This window comes from Pristiophorus japonicus, chromosome 5 (assembly GCF_044704955.1).
Source record: "Pristiophorus japonicus isolate sPriJap1 chromosome 5, sPriJap1.hap1, whole genome shotgun sequence".
Taxonomy (NCBI): domain Eukaryota; kingdom Metazoa; phylum Chordata; class Chondrichthyes; family Pristiophoridae; genus Pristiophorus; species Pristiophorus japonicus.
In genome coordinates, this window is record NC_091981.1 from 130,490,064 (window position 1) to 130,507,587 (window position 17,524).

General features: G+C 45.0%; 2 protein-coding genes across 2 annotated transcripts in view; both read left to right on the top strand.

The window, feature by feature from the left end:
- The window catches only part of LOC139264109 (rap guanine nucleotide exchange factor 5-like), a 172,259-nt gene extending 172,076 nt beyond the window's left edge, over positions 1–183 (top strand). The window contains exon 6 of the mRNA XM_070880200.1: positions 64–183. Within this exon, the coding sequence (XP_070736301.1) occupies positions 64–183 (120 nt within the window). The remainder of the gene's footprint in view (positions 1–63) is intronic.
- Positions 184–326: 143 nt separating this feature from the next.
- Positions 327–17,524, top strand: part of rapgef5a (Rap guanine nucleotide exchange factor (GEF) 5a) — a 101,846-nt gene continuing 84,648 nt past the window's right edge. The window contains exon 1 of the mRNA XM_070879957.1: positions 327–621. Within this exon, the coding sequence (XP_070736058.1) occupies positions 327–621 (295 nt within the window). The remainder of the gene's footprint in view (positions 622–17,524) is intronic.

A 17,524-nucleotide genomic window follows, 5' to 3' on the forward strand; every position in this document is an offset into this window, starting at 1 on the left:
TTGTTCAGCTCTTTGTGCAAATCCCTTGAAAGTCCACTATTTGTTTATTTTCCCATGTAACAGAATGATGAAGTGAACACAGTTCGAGTGAAAGAACGAGGCCAAGATGTACTCATCCTGAAAAAAGTGTCGTCATCTAGCCCAGCCCCCACGGCAGGGAGTGCCCAGAATGATTGGAGGTAAGTGGTTCACATACTCTGCACGGCACTCAGCAGCCAGATGGATCATATCAGCTGGAGTCTAACAGTGGGAAAGAGCAAAATACAACACTAATATTATGTAATGTGCTGGCAGTTAGAAAAAAAATAATAAGAGAAGAGAACAGTATGGGAAGTTCAATACTAAGAGTTTTTGATCCCTATATAGAAGACAAAAGGGTTTCCAAAATCTTTGAAGATAGCACTAATGTGACCTTGCCTGCTTTTGATGTGCCTTATTTTAAATATATTGATGAGGATTCGGAGGATGAATGGAGTAATCCTTCACAATCCTCAGCAGAAGATGACTCAGTCGAATCTTCGCTGTCTAACAGGTACGTGGTGGTGGCTGGAACCCCAGAGAAGATTCTGGAGCATCTGCTCAATGATATACACCTGGAGGAAGGTGACTGCAAAGAGACAGGTAAGAGCTATATATAATCCTGCCATTGAATCAAAGAAATACATTTATATGATTATATTAAACATATATTACATTAATCTGTGCACAGTGCTTGAAGTTATAAATTATCATTATTTTGATTTTTCTTTAAATAAATATTTTTGTTAATTGTTTAACTGAATATACATTTTTACAACTGCTGTTCCACAAGGAATGTTAAATAGCTTTCTAGGATTTTACTGAAGTTTCTGAGGTTTTAACCCTTGTTACCATTCTGTAGTGTTGGAAGCAAAATTTTATATTATCATTTACAGAAAGCTAAATTCAAAGTAATGATTTTTTCAGTGTTAACTGGCTAACTGTGTGCCAGCATTTCTCCCTTCCCATGATGCAAATTGTAAATCCATAGCAAAATAAAGTGAAAATGGTTCTGAATCATGCACCTTGCTCAGGATAGAAAAATCGAAAGACTATCAATATTCTAAGTGGTGACATAACGCATGAGGTAGGACGTTCAGGATTTCCTCATGATACGTTAAGAGGTAAATCATTGTTCTTATCTAACAATAATTACAGAGAGGAATGAAACAAGCATTGCAAACCTAACGACGGCGAGAGAGAGTAAAAGATCCCAAATTATGACTGAACTTTAAACTTCAATCTTAACCTTACAATCCTTTGGGTCAATTTTGGGATCATGTTTGGCGTCTGGGTGTAATGTTCACATATCTGTGCGTGTAAAATAAACTGGGTTCAGAATTAAGGTAAATACAAGTCATTTATTACTGTTTGAGTTTTAAATGGTGATGGATTTCATGCCAGAAAATAATCTGCATATAAAATGCTATCCTTATTATTAACCTCATTAAAACAAATACTTCCTTAAGCCAAGCTGTGGATCCATTACATTTAGTGGAGCCACTTCAAACTGAAATATTATTTTTCCTGGCTGCTTCTAGCTTGTGCTAAACATTTGACTGTAAATCACATTGAATTCTAACATAGTAATCAAACCCATGGGATTCTATAGAATGTGCTGCACATCATTTTGGGTTTTGACTGTGCCTTGATTTAATTGGATAATGTTGAAAAATTTCCAAAATCCTGTATGTTTTTTAATAAACAACGTTGCATTTTTCAGCCCCAAAATTCCTGGAGAGGCCCGGGCAGATAGAGTGGAACTTCCGTCCACCCGTTGCCTGAATCCATCTGAAATCCTGGGGTTAGGGTCATTGAATTGTTTTTGGCAAGGGTCTCGTGCTACTTTTGATGCCTCAGCAGGGTGAGGGAGGGATGTCACTGTGCCACTGTGTTGCAGTGTTAGTGGCCCTAAGGCATTACATTTTTTTTTAAATCTTTAGTTTGCTACTTCTGCAATTGATATATAGCAGCAAACATGACAGCATGACTTGGTGGGAGAGCACGGAGTGGCCTGAAGTGGCCAACGGGAGTATCAACATTTACATTCACGTGGAATCCTTGGGCAGGAGTGCTCACGTGAGCTCCTTGGGCCTCCTCAGTCCCGTCCTACTCCCTCCCTAGCACTAACTTTAGGCCAAGAACCCTTCCTTTGCATCCCTAATGTCCTTGGCTTCCCACCCAATTTCTGCTCCTGCCTGTCGACCCTGACATCACTCCAGCCAGTTTCAGCTAGGAGGCAGCGCTGCTGTATTGAAATGAGGCCTGGGAGTTAAACTAGCCTGGGCCTCAAGTTGAACTCTCCGCAGGGTTTCCCTCTGGCCCTGTCCCCCGCCCGCTCCTAACAGTTATCGATCCCCATTTATCAACTCATAATTCAGTTCTACCATCTGCCCCAAATGTTTGAAACGAAATTTGCTAACTTTGTCTTTGAGCAAAAAAAAATTAAATTCTCCAGGGGAGCCTTCAGCAATAAACAGAAGCAGGTGAACATAAAGAACTATTGATGTCATCACTTTTTAAATAAGATTTATATAAAATCACTACTAAATTCCGCTACTGGATTCAGTAAACTAGTTCTCCCCTCTGCTCTATGTTTTACTTTGGTTCATTCTTTACAGTGCATTCAGCATAAATACATGTGGTTATGGTTTTCTATATTTTGTTCTTGTTTTGTGCACTCATATTCAATATTATTCAATATTTTAGAACAATTTAAGCAAGTATATAATACAGCATAGGTGAAGTATTACAAAATCCAACTTCACTTTTGTAAGAGAAAATTTTGCAGTACTTATACCAGAAATAACGCCCGTGATGATAACTGTTAGTACACACAGTTAGTTTAATATATTTATCCTGGACCATGTGAATTCTGAGTTTCAAGGACTTGCATATGCTTTTGTCACAAATAAAATAACAGGTTGAGAGGAAAAAAAGCGATATGTGATCTATATATAATCAATCAAAACATGCTGGCAATTTAATAGTGTAGGTTACAGACAGAAGTTATGACATTTCTAAGTGGACTTGATTTTCTTTTATTTGGTTTTTCACACCTTCACATTCCCCCACTGCTGCTTTGTAAATAACTATGGACTGTCATTTAGCTTAACTGATAGGGGCTGAAATTGGGTAGGGGCGCACCTACCTTTTTTTAGTGGATTCACTGCCCCAATCGATGGGATGGTGTTTCGGCAGTTTTGTCCTCTTTTTCCCTCCGCCAGTGTCGGGGCGATGAAGTGCGGCTGCAGCGGGGCGGAAGTCATGGATGAGTGGGGCAAGTGCCGGCGGTCTCATGAGCGGCGTGCTGACCATGTCAGCGCGATGCTTATGATGCATCACAATGTCCCTCCCCTTCAGTTAAAGAGGAGGCCACTCTGCAGCCACTTCAGTGGCAAACACTGGGCCACGACGGAGGGTTTCGGCAGGGCCAACGGTCCGGTACCCAAGAGGGGGTGCCGGGCTGCATGTTGGTGGCCCAACTGAACCCGTGGGCACCATTATCGGGCCGACCTGGCAATCAGTCGACAATGTAAATAACATGGCGACCGTGGCAGTGCCTTCCCCTTTAAGGGCGGACGCTCCGCCAAGCCACACACCCAACCGGAGGAAAGGTGTCAGTGGCACCAACCGGTGGCCTCTCCGCTTCCGTGGGCAATTTCCCACGGGGCAATTTCCCGTGCGGCGCAGAAAGGGGTCGCCGCTGGTTGGAAGGGATTGGGCGTGTGCCCAACGGGTGGCAGCACGGGCGGCGCAGCAACCCATTCCCACCACTCCGGACCCAGGGGCAATTTCTGATGCTTCAGCCCATCCATCTGCCTCTGGTCGGTAAGGCCTATCTGCTCCATTACTGCCTCTTAGAAGTGCTAATGGAGCTTAAAAGGAGGGGTAATTTCGGCCTCATAGTCTCTTAGTTTGCTTGAGGTTCAATAATGTTCAAAATAAAATAAAAACTGATATTTACTGATTCTCTCCCCCACTCTCCCGTGATTTCTCCCAGCTTTTATAGCTAAAAATAAACACTGAAAAGCACCCCCAAAAAAATGAGTTTTTAAATTAGCAATAAAATCTGACTTTAACAGTCTGATGTATAATGCCTTATTACATCTCTCAGGAATTTCCCAAAGTGCTATACACAAAATGAATGTTGTTATGTAGGCACTAATGCATACTTAGTAGACTGATGCAAGACAGTGATACATCTCAGGGTTCCAATGAATTTGTAAGCTTCTTTCATTGTTCTCTCCTAATTATGATGTCAATTGAAATTTCTTTTATGACTAGGCGGTTTGCATGATATCATAATTAGGAGAACAAAATAAATGCAGCATACGAATACATCTGAATCTTTCATATTCCTCTCCTGTTTGTGTTAACCTCTATATAGCACACCTTGGCTATGTATTATTCATACCTGTGTATGATCCTTTCATCTACATCTGTCTCTTAGCCCTATATTTAACACACTCATTCCTATGTATTATTGCTTTATGTCACATACTCCTTACTAGGTGCTGTTCCTCTTTCCCTAGTTGCACGAATGGCCGCCTCCTTCATCACATCATGTAATGGAGTACTGGTGTTAAATGTAGGCCAGGCTTACAGGACATTAGTAAACCAATTGAGATTGCAATTTTCAATGCTTTTTCCCCTATGCCAGTTGAATTCAGTTTTACCATCATGGAATTTGAACATAACCTCAGGAATGCTGGTCCTGCACCATAACTGTTGCACCCCTGTGTACACCACTGCAGTCTCTCTCAGCTTTCCTCCTCTCTTGCCCTCTATGCAAACAACTCACCTCCAGTCACCTCCTTCCAAGTCATCCCAGCTGAAAGTTGTGGAAAATTGATGGAACACCGACTGACTTTGGAAATTCTGTTTATATTCAAAGTATCCAATGAAACAGTCAGATTTTCATTTTTGATTATTTGATTTGATATCCCAATTAAATTATTGGATAAGTACCCCAAAGGGGAATTTTCACCTATTGATACTGAGCTAATGTGATTTTTGAAATCCATTGAAAACTGTCAACTGCATGAGGTGGAAGCAGGTCTTATTACAATTTCTCTTAATGTTAAACAAAAACAGCAGAATATAAAATCTTAATATGCAGTTAGCGTTGTCTATCTAACCTAATTATTATTTTCCAAAACATACCAGTATGTGTTTTAACTTGCTTGTAATACATTGCAATGTTCAGAGGCATTGCAGGTTATTGCAGGAATAATCCAACAGCCCTGAATACCGAGTTCAAACGCTTCACTTAACTGCTAATACCTTAAGGCTCAACCGGCATTCTTCCCATCAATCACTGAAGAACAATTGGGAGTTTGCCAGCACATTTCACACTCCATTCCACAATACAGCGCAGCACTGATTGTTAAATGTTAAGCTAAAATAATCACAAATCTATGTGGGTTTGTGAAATCTTTAGTTTAGCAGCTAAATGATTCTACTGGTCGAGATAACTGCTGTAAATCATAACAATACCTCATAGTCATGGTTTTATTTACTAAACTGCAGTCTTTGCAGACCAGTTCTAAAAGCATTAAATCTCTACCACACATACAACACTTCACCCCTTGCACAATGCTTTGTAGAGTTTTCTGTCATTCTAAATTCACAGCCTCTAACTATTGTACTGTTAACTTCTAACCCAAGACAATCTCTTGTATCAGTAGACTACAACTCTTTCAAACAAAAGCAGTGTGGCCATATTTATTGGATGTTGCTATTTTTCTTTTGTACATAAATCATGTAGCTTTTAATATTCTGATTCATAATTCATCAATAGGCAAACATTCAGCTAAACTATTGTTCGGTCCAAAGGGAGCATCACTATTTTTTTGGCCTGATCTTTCCTCCCCAACTCTCCTGAAGACGCTGATTCACTGTTGTGGTTCAGTTCCATGATACCAGAGCCTTTTGGTGCCTTTCTCTAGCAGCCATTGTGTGAATCTAGACAGTGTGTGGCAGCAGGCTCTTCAAATGTGGAGATCATCAGAGCCAAGCTCAGTCCCGCTTGTACTCATCATCCACACATTCACTTTCTAGCAGGGGTTGCTGAATAACAATCAGGAATGGAAACCCCTCCTAGCCTAAGTGCTGGTGTTTTTGGGGGGAATATTCTTATTAACTCTTTCACTGGTCTGTTCTGATCTAGCAGATACTGTCATTTTGCCATAATTCTTATTGCATATTAACCAGTTTTCATTCACAACATATCCCATAGTTATGAAATGTACTTGCTTAAGCTGGCAAAATGTAGACTTCGTTCATTCAGAGCTAAATGTGAAGGGATTAAAACATCTCTGTAATTACACCTCCTTTAAACAGTCACCAGATATTTGTTTTTTTGGTAAATTGTAGCTGATAGATTTTTTTCTAGATTACAAAATTATACAAATGATCTTCAATAAAAAGAAAGTGCAGAGCATGCAGATTGTTTGTTTATGTTGTACCAGACTGGATGTGTTACATTTATTAAAGCCCAGGGCTTCCTCAAAAACACTGAGAAGCTGAGCCATACAGAGCAGCAAATACCCAGTTTCAATCCATGGTCTATGTTGAATTCAGTCACAGTTACCCCGATTAGAGAACAGAAAATCAGCCAGAATTCCTGATCCTGATCACTATCCAGTGAATGTTGTGGGTGTTAGGTGAGGATTAAGCTGAGCTTTCATGCCCCGATAGTCAAGTACCCTGCTGATATTCATCATCTAGGCTCACCCAAGGCTGCTTTGGTAAAATGTCGGTGGGTGATTGATATCTGTGATATTGCACTCTGGCAAGGAGTCAACACCTCGAGGAGAGAAAAGACAAGAAATGATTGGCAGAAAGAAAGGAAAAAATAAAAATGATTTACACTTTAGAGCATCGGTAAATTAACCTTTCACATGCTCCAAGTCTGGGCCTGTGGGGTTCTTTTAGTTCACCTTGGAATTTCAGGGCCTATGTGTGTGACATCATTGACAAAATCATAAAGTTTAGAAAAAAACTAGAATTTTAAGAATGTGCCAGCCCTGGTCTCGACTATGTCACCTTCGATCACCTGAGGAGGTTGAAGGGTAATTTTCCAGAGTATTTTTTCCCTTATGGACCAGGGGGGGTGGCGGGTGTTGTTGGGGCGTTTATTGCCCGGCCCGGAAGTCCTGCCTCCGATGCGGAATTGGGCTGTACGTCCCTCAAAGGAAGCAGAACGCTGTCTCTGGCGGAGTGCCGGGCTGCACGATGGGGGCCTGGTCTACACTAGGTCCACCATCGTCAGGCTGACCCAAAAATTGGCCGACAAATAAAGATGGTGGCCAGGGGCGCTAAAGGCCTCCCCTTTAAATAATGCCTTGTCAGCAGATGTCCGCCAGCCTCGCGGAAAGGGGTTGGCGCAGCGCAGTGAAGGGTCAGTGCGCACAACGATGACAACATCGCTGTAAGCGCACCGGCCCAGGGTGCTAACCGCGGGGTGCAACACTGCTGGGACAGCACCTCCCAAATCTCCAGGGCAATATCTCGGGAGGCTCTAGTGCCCCCCACCTCGGGTTTAAACTACACTGCACCCGGTTAGTACCCCCCCCCCCACCCCCCGCCCCCGGAGGAGCTAGTGGGGCACAAAAGAGGGGCAATTTCACCCCCTGGGTTTTTCTCTGTTTTTCTCTGTTTATTTTCCTCTCCCAGAAGATTGCATGGCGATGGGGAGTGGTGTGGGGAGGGGCGGAGAAGTGTTTAGTCATAATGGCCCAGCCAGCATGGTGTGGGGCAGGCTTGATGGATCAGCTGGTCTTTTACTGCCCGTCAAATTTGTAAGTTCGTACAAGGAAATTGTGCCTTTTCTGCCATTATGATGTATTTTGGGCGACTATTGCAATTTCTCTATCGGAAACCATTTTCTGATATCTTCATTATATACTTATACTCTGTTGTCTTTATAACAGAACAGCAGAGAATTCATTCATTTTTGCTATAGGTTACACGATGGCTACTGTAATTGCAAAATTAAGTACTTGTATCACAGAAAGGAGAAAAAGCCCTACTTTCTACATTTGGTTGCCCACGGGACCAGTTAATTGGGAGTGTCCGCCTCAGGCTGTCCTGGGTAGGTTGTGATGACATTTTGCAGCTGTACAGAAAACATAATTGCCTTCAAAGGTGGAGAGACCTGAAGCAGCGCAGCAGGAAGGATGGCGTGTCTGGCCAAAACAATGTGTGATGCATAGGGCAAGCTGAGGCAGTGAGGTGCAAGGAGGTTGGGGGAATCGATCCAAATGATCTTATCTCATTGCAATTGGAATCAAATGAATATTTGTAAAAGAAACCGTTTTAAGAAATAAATTCCTGCCATTTTGTCTCATACTCCTTACAGCCACGTAAAAGCAAAACATAGGCACAAAAAAGTGTTTTCTGCCTGCTCCCGGTCTTCACAGAAAATTCACACTAAGCTACAAAATATCAGCACACAAGGACCGGAGGGAAATGAACACCTCAGCCCTCAGGCCCTGTGATGCCAGCTCCAACATTTAGCACAATAAAGAAAATGCCGAGCGCCAAATAACTCCATTGCAGTCCTGAGGGAGTGCTGCACTGTCAGAGGTGCTGTTTGTGCTCTCAGGTGGACGTGAAAGATCCCAGGACATTATTTCGAAGATCAGGGGAGTTAACCCCAGTGTCCTGGTCAACAATTATCCCTCAATCAACATTATTAAAACAGAGGCTGGAATTTACCACTAAAAAACAGGTGGGTTTGGAGCTTGGGGGCAGTTAAATTGTTAAAAATGGGATTTCCGATCTGATCCCGCCGACAAACTGCCCAATTCTGGTTTCAACAGAAGCAGGATGGGGGAGGGACGGGAGAGTGGGTGACTAACCTGACCTCAGGGGGCAGTATGTCAATTTAAATATTATAATGAGGATGGAAGCCACTTTTTTTCACCTCCATTTTGAATTTACCTGCATGTGGATGAGTTTCACATAATTCGTGAAACTCGGCAGTGAAACTGAGGAATGGATTGCTGCATCTAGGAGGTAAGTGTCTTTCTACCTACCTCCTGGATCCAGGGTCCCTGCCTAGCCCCCCTATGATTGGAAACCCCACTGCGAGACCTCCGATCACCTCCCAAGCCTCCGATCCCCACTATGAGGCCTCCCGTCCCCCCACCCCACTAATGATGCTGCGGCCTGCCACAATCCTCCGGTGGCCGGCCCTGATCCTTTCTCTGCTGCCCCCCTCCACCGATCTGCGACCTCCCCAACCCTGATCCCCGATCCTCCCATACCGATCCCCAACTGAGCCTATGCCAATCGCAGAGTCTTATTCCCCCTCCCCACCCCCCGATACCTGATCCTCCCACCGCCCCATGATCCCCGACCGAGCCACCCACGAACCCTTCCCCCAGACCCCTCCTTCTCTGCATCTGCAGGGCTACCCGCCCACAGCCAGCCAGCCTGCCACTCAATCTGGCTGGCTGCAGGCGGCAATCCGAAGCCACACGTTGCAAATCAGGCCCTGCCATTAAAGTCGGCAGGGCCTGTGGGGAACTCGACCTCCCAGGTTTTCCACCTGCCTCAGAGGCACCCCACCTACCTGGAGAAAACTCCTGCCAGATTATCTGGTCATTATAACAACATAATAGGAACATAAGAAATAGGAGCAAGAGCAGGCCATACAATCATGGTTGATCCTCAAGTGCCACTGTCCATCTTCAACGTGGAATGCCTCCGCACTCCCAACCCAAAGGAACAAAGTACATGGGATTACATTGAATATAGGCACAGAAACATACCGTTCGGCCCACCCAGGCCATGCTGGGTCTATGCTGCACTCGCCCCTCAGCTAACTCTATCCGCGTGGCCATCTATTCCCTTCTTACTTATGCTTGCCCAGCTTCCCCGTAAATGTACTGATGGTTCAGAGCAGGCTGGGGAGCAGAAGGAGCAGCATGGCGGCATACCACTCCAGGGAATAGCACATGCTGGAGCAGGAGGGTGACTGGATTGGACATCACCAAGATTCAGGTCAGTGATTGGAGCGTGGGCAGATACAGCAGGAGCACCGAGGTCGGGGCGAAGGAGCGGCGAGAGACTGTGGGGATGTGATTGGGGCCCAGAAGAGGCGAGGGCCCAGGGACAGCACGGGCTAGCCCACACTGCGATATGTGTGCACACTAGGTCTGTGCAGCAGAGCTAGTCTCCAGTCGTCTTGGTTAACCCTTGCTACTGGACCAAGACCTAGCTCTGTCAAGCCCGTGTGGTGGCTGGTGTGCAACGGTCACTACACGTTAAACAAATACACGCACAGGCATCTTCCACCCTTCAGGATGTAGTTCGGGACCTGGAATATTAGGTCCTTCATTGAAATACCTGTGAACTTTTTGGCATGGAAGCAAGTCATCCTCGACTCGAGGGACTGCCTATGATGATGATGGTTGATCCGATCATAGACTCAGGTCCACTTACATAGAAACATAGAAAATAGGTGCAGGAGTAGGCCATTCGGCCCTTCGAGCCTGCACCACCATTCAATATGATCATGCAACTTCAGTACCCCATTCCTGCTTTCTCTCCATACCCCTTTATCCCTTTAGCCGTAAGGGCCACATCTAACTCTCTTTTGAATATATCTAACGAACTGGCCTCAACAACTTTCTGTGGTGGAGAATTCCACATGCTCACAACTTCCCTGCCTGCTCCCCATAACCCCTTATTCCCTTATCATGTTACTGTTTGTGGGAGCTTGCTGTACACAAATTGGCTGCCGCGTTTCCTACAGTTCAAGAGTGATTGCACTTCAAAAGTACTTCATTGACTAAAAAACATTGGAACAGCCTGAGATCGTGAAAGGCACGTTATAAATGAAAGTCTTTCTTTCTTTTCAAACACCAAGCACGCTGCCAACATAAAGTTCCTCCTGAATGGTGCAAGTCTTCCTTTTTTTCTCTCAAATAGTTAATCATGGGAAGCAAAAGAGTTGAGCCTATTCTTGTCCACATGCACATTGACTGGGGTTTAAAAGGTAAGGCTTCCTGATCTGCAGGAGTCAGTTCAGTGAGAGAGAATGGCGATAGGTGATAGACAAGCTGTCATACAGAGTTTATTTTAACAGTGTCAGTACTGAAAATATAGCACAGAGAGTTGTTGCAACTCAGGATTATTGCTATGGAGCACTGATTGACAAGCTTGGCTCCTTGTCGGATGTGGAATGCTGCAAAAGAGGCCGCAGCCCAAGCGCTGCTCCTTGGGATAGAGGCGGGAGTGTGGTTTGGAGGGTCGGGAGTGCTCATGGCAGTTGAAGAGGGATTGAGGCAGCTATGGGGTGGGAGTTGGTGATTGCGGGAGTGTAAATGATCGCGGGAGGGGAGGGGATGGGAGGGTCAGTGAACTTGGGGGGGGGGGGGCAGGAAGGGGGGGGCGATCCGATCGCGGGGAGTGGTCCGATCACAGGGGGGGAAGCAGGTTAGCTTGGGGGCTGGGGGAAGCACTCCTGCTCCTCCCTGCCCACAAGCTGTGCTGGATAGGCACTTACCTCTTCCATGCAGCAGTCCTCGCCTTCCTTTAGCTGCCGGGTTTCTTGAGGCTCGGCAAACCCGGCCAGCCGGTGTTAAAGCTGGAAGAGAGATAAAATCTGAAACATGCAGCCTCATTAAAATATTTAACCGAGCCACCCGCCTCCAAATGAAACAAAATCAAAATAACATTCCCAGAGACAAGAGCTCTATGTCAAAATTGAATTATTTTGTATAAGCACAGAATTTGGTCGGGCAAAAGTTTTGAGCAGTGTGTCTGCGTACCAAAGAAAGCACTTCCTTTGTAAGTTTCTCCTCGCATCCAACATGGATGCAGTACAGGTACCTTTACTTCTCATTTCCACGCACCATGAGAGATACTATATAAATTGCTCACAGATCATGGTTATATTTCTGTGATTTGACACATGTCACGTGCAGGTAATCCAAAATCCATTTGTGGCCCACAATATACAAATCATGTCCATATAGTCCCTGTACATTCAACAGCTTAAAGTGACAGCCTATGAGAAGTGAGCAAGCATGGCAACTGTGTAGTGGGTACCAACCATTTACAGAAAATGATAATACAATGCAACTTGGTGATGATGCTATGTTTGAAGTATTATCATAGGGATAATTATCATAGTCATAAATAACACACTGTTTAAAACTCTTTTTTAATGCTGCTCAAAAGATGTTTTCAGACTGGTACCACCATCGGGTAGCATACTGGCAGTCAACTATGTGTTCACTGCAAGGAGATTCCTTTATCAGGCCATCATCTTATATTTCCCTAAGGAATGATCATTTCTGTCTATATGGTATTTTGTGAAGAAACCCACAACAGATCCATAAAATCAATTCTAAACAACTATTATTTGAATAACCAAGCTGTATTCAACCACAACCAGAACATGAGGGTGCAACATAAGCCTTACCATAGATACAATAAACAACAACAACTTGTATTTATATAGCGCTTTTAGCATAGTAAAACGTCCCTTGGTGCTTAACAGGGTGTCATAAAACAAATTTGACACGGAGCCACATAAGGCAAAATTAGGGCAAATGACGGATCAAAGAGGTAGGTTTTGAGGAGCATCTTAAAGGAGGAAAGAGAGGCAGAGAGGTTTAGGCAGGGAATTCTAGAGCTTAGGGCCTAGGCAACAGAAGATACAGCCACCAATTGTCGAGCAATTTAAAATCAGGGATGCTCAAGGGTCCAGAATTAGAGGAGCGCAGATATCTCGGGGGGGTGAGGGGTTGTGGGGCTGGAGGAGATTACAGAGATCGGGAGGGGCGAGGCCATGGAGGCATTTGAAGATAAGGATTAGAATTTTAAAATTAAGGTGTTGCTTAACCAGGAGCGAAACTAGGTCAGCAATCACAGGAGTGATGGGTGAATGGGACTTGGTGTGAGTTAGGACATGGGCAGCCTGGTTTTGGATGACCTCAAAGTTTACGTAGCGTAAAATGTGGGAGGCCAGCTAGGAGTACTGTTTTCTAGTTCAAGTATGTATATCATATTATTTTGCAAATAGCCACATGCACACTTAGTAGAAGTAGACTGCGATTATTAAAATGTATTCATTTTTTTGGAGCAAACATTGCACCTCATAAAAAAATTTTAACTGTTAATTTCTACTGGATGCATCTGGGTAATGACATAAGCAGGAGTCTGAGTTAGTGCAATTCAACAGAAACATGTTGCTCACAAAAAAAGGAAGGGCTGAATTTTCATCATTTAGCCCTGCCACCGGTTTTCCGGCGGTATTTCGGTGGTATTTAAAGATCACGTTTTTTTTACCACCGAAATACCACGATGACTGAAGGTCGCTATTTTCGTTAAAATATGACTGGTGGTAGGGCTAGCGGTATTTGGATCTTATTTCTGATCATGCAAGACTCGAACTTAAATAGGTGGTATTTCTGTGCATGCGCGTTTTTTTTTCTTCTAAGTTTTTTTTCCAGTTTTTTCGGGGTCGCGCGTGCACATTGAGTTACAGTTATATTGGCCCCAAGTTTCGTCCTGTGGCGAAAACGGCGTACCTCCGAGCTGGGCGTCTGTTTTTCGTGCCGAAAACTGCGCCTAAAAAAAAGTCCGATATTCTCGAGCTCCTTGGAGCTCGATGTCTGCTTGGCGCGACGCGCTCTTCGCAGCAGGGGGCGGAGCCTAACACTCGCGTCGATTTTCTAAGTAGCAGGGGGCGGGTACAATTTAAATTAGCCTTCGTGGTGCCGGAAACCCTGCGCGTGCGCGTTGGAACGTGCGCGCACGCGCAGTCTCACACAAACATTGGTACTCGCCCATTTTTTAAAACACTGCAGAAAAAGTGAAGATTTGTTTCTTGGACCCCTGCAAAGGCTTGTAATTTAATTTTTTTTGATATTTCTGTGTGTGAGGGAGTGCTTTTAGCAGCACTGCTGAATAAATCACCTGCTGAAATCAGTGAGTTCAGCTTTTCACTGCTAAACGTGCAGAACCAGTGCTGCATTGGTGCATGCAAATTAAGAACTGTGTGTTTGGAGAAATAAGAGTGCCAATTCAACTTTGCAATAATACGTGATGTTGACAATGCAGCACCCATTCTGCAAATTTAAATATAAAACTGTCGATGTGGCTGCCTCTGCCTGTCCAAATGGCCTCAGTCCCCCTCACAGCTCGAAGGCTGCTGCTGTATTTTCAGCTGCCGTTGAGCCACTGACGCCACCCCTAAAGCGTGGCCGAATAGCCTCAAGCACCATAAAGAGCTGCGTGTGTCAGGTGTTGATTCTTCGGCTGCCGGCCAGCCACTGACGCTGCTGATATCCTATGGCCGAATGGCCTCACATCCGTCCGCTGCTGATTCTTTGGCTGCCGGCCAGCCACTGACGCCGCCCCTAAAGCGTGGCCGAATGGCCTCAAGAACCTTAATGAGCTGAGTGTGTCCTGCGTTGATTCTTCGTCTGCCGGCCAGCCACTGACGCCGCCGATATCTCATGGCCGAATGGCCTCGGGTCCGTCCGGTGCTGCTTCTTCGCGACCAGCCATGAAGAGAATGAAAGCCTGCCTCAAGCACTGCAGCTCAGCTCGAAGCTTGCTGCCGCTGCCGTCGAGACACTGACGCCACACCCCTGCCTGTCTCCAACATGAAAGGCCTGCCTGAAGCACAGCAGCTCGAAGGCTGATGCTATTTCACACAGGTAGGAACATGGTTTATTTAATCTTTTCTTTGCTTATAAATTTTTATTCAGGTTGGATTTATTTGTATAATATTTGTATAAGTATAACTAAGGATTGATTGTAGAATTTAATGACTTCTCTTCCCCCCCCTCCCCCCCCACCTCGTTCCCTACGCCTAATTTGTAACCTACGCCTGATTTTCTAAAGTGTAGACAAGGTTTTTTCGAGCGTACAAAAATCTTCACTCACTCCATTCTAAGTTAGTTTGGAGTAAGTTTTCACTCACGAAACTTTGAAATCAGGCGTAAGTGGCCGAACACGCCCCCTTTTGAAAAAGAAATTCTGTTCCAAAGTGAAACTGTTCTAACTGACTAGAACTGGAGCAAACTAAATGATGAGAATTCCGATTTCTAAGATACTCCGTTCTACACCAGTTGCTCCTAAAAATCAGGAGCAAATCATGTGGAAACTTGGGGCCATTGAGTGGAGCAACTATGGAGAGGAAACAGAGAGGATATATGAGGAGAGAGAGAAAGATTAATATAAATATATAAATTAAAGAGTAATATAAATATAAATATAGTAAAAATAATAAATCACTACATTTTTGAAATGTCTCAAGTACCAGAGTTGGGACAGAAGGGGGCCAAGAGGAATTAATGAACGCTGTTGGTGACTCGTCCAGTTGAGGTGGTAGAGAGGTGGGGAGGAGGGCTTAGACACTTTACCTGTGGTCACCACTTCCTCTTCGGGATCCACTGCGGGTTCCCCGCCACTGAAATTGGGGGACCAAGCGGTGTGCAGCAATGTACTCCGAGTGTTCGAACCCCTATGCCAAATCCACGGAGGTTGATGCGGCAAAATGGGAATGTTCCGATACAGGCAGGTGCACACCAGGATATGGTGAGACTGTCGCGGTTGAGCATCGACGTGGGTCGAGAGCTCCTCCAAGCCATGGCTGCGGTTGCCGGGAACATCGCTGCACAATCCACCCAGCAGTCGGAGGACATGTCGCGGCTGCGGTCCGGAACATCGAGTCCATCGATGCCCTGCGGCGATTGATGGGCGTGACATATGGCAATGAATCCCTAAGCTCATGGTCTACAGGCCTGTAGTAATACCCACCCTCATGTATGGATCAGAGGCATGGACAATATACAGAAGACACCTCAAGTCGCTGGAGATATATCACCAACGATGTCTCCGCAAGATCCTGAAAATCCCCTGGGAGGACAGACGCACCAACATCAGTGTCCTCGTCCAGGCTAACATCCCCAGCATTGAAGCACTGACCACACTCGATCAGCTTCGCTGGGCAGGCCACATAGTTCGAATGCCAGACACAAGACTCCCCAAGCAAATGCTCTATATGAAGCTCCTTCACGGCAAACGAGCCAAAGGTGGGCAGCGGAAATGTTACAAGGACACCCTCAAAGCCTCCCCGATGAAGTGCGACATCACCACTGACACCTGGGAGTCCCTGGCCGAAGACTGCCCGAGGTGGAGAAAGTGCATCCGGGAGGGCGTTGAGCTCTTCGAATCTCAACGGCGAGACCGTGAAGAGGTCAGTCACGGGCAGCGGAAGGAGCGTGCGGCAAACCAGTCCCAACCACCCCTTCCCTCGATGAATGTCTGTCCCACCTGTGACAGGGTATGTGGCTCGCGTATTGGACTGTTCAGCCGCCAAAGAACTCGCTTCAGGTGGAAGCATTCCGAGGGACTGCCTATGATGATGATGATGATGGTCCTGTTGTGATCAGTGGTAGGGGTAGGGGAAATGGGAGTAAAAAAACGTGTAAACACCAGGGGGGGGTACCAGGGGCAGTGGGAGTGGTGACTGTAGGTAAAGTTGGTGCAGGCAGAGTGGTCTAGACTGTTTTGTTGCTGTTGCTCTTGTTATTTATTTGTTGCTAGTGGTATTTATTTTAATTGTTACTGTGTCTTCGTTGAAAAATACTCTCACTAATTGTTAATTGTTAAAAAATATTTTGACATTAATTGTACAAAGTTTTATAAGTTTGTAAATTTTATATAAATCTTTTTATTCAACTAAACCATTGTTGTACAGAATCTAACTTTTAGAAAATGAGAGGTAACAGTACTTATCGGTTCCACACAGTGGCCAGGCAAAGCTTAAACACAACTCTCACCGTTCCAGCAAAGCCTTCATTTATGAGCTGCTGTAGTAACAATTTTGCAGTGGCAAAAGCTCCACGAAGCCTCCGCTGTGGTGTTGGGGGGACATAGAAACATAGAAAATAGGTGCAGGAGTAGGCCATTCTGCCCTTCTAGCCTGCACCGCCATTCAATGAGTTCATGGCTGAACATGCAACTTCAGTACCCCATTCCTGCTTTTTCGCCATACCCCTTGATTCCCCCTAGTAGTAAGGACTTCATCTCACTCCTTTTTGAATAGATTTAGTGAATTGGGCTCAACAACTTTCTGGGGTAGAGAATTCCACAGGTTCACCACTTTCTGGGTGAAGAAGTTTCTCCTCATCTCAGTCGTAAATGGCTTACCCCTTATCCTTAGACTGTGACCCCTGGTTCTGGACTTCCCCAACATTGGGAACATTCTTCCTGCATCTAACCTGTCTAAACCCATCAGAATTTTAAACGTTTCTATGAGGTCCCCTCTCATTCTTCTGAACTCCAGTGAATACAAGCCCAGTTGATCCAGTCTTTGTTGATAGGTCAGTCCCGGCATCCCGGGAATCAGTCTGGTGAACCTTCGCTGCACTCCCTCAATAGCAAGAATGTCCTTCCTCAGGTTAGGAGACCAAAACTGTACACAATACTCCAGGTGTGGCCTCACCAAGGCCCTGTACAACTGTAGCAA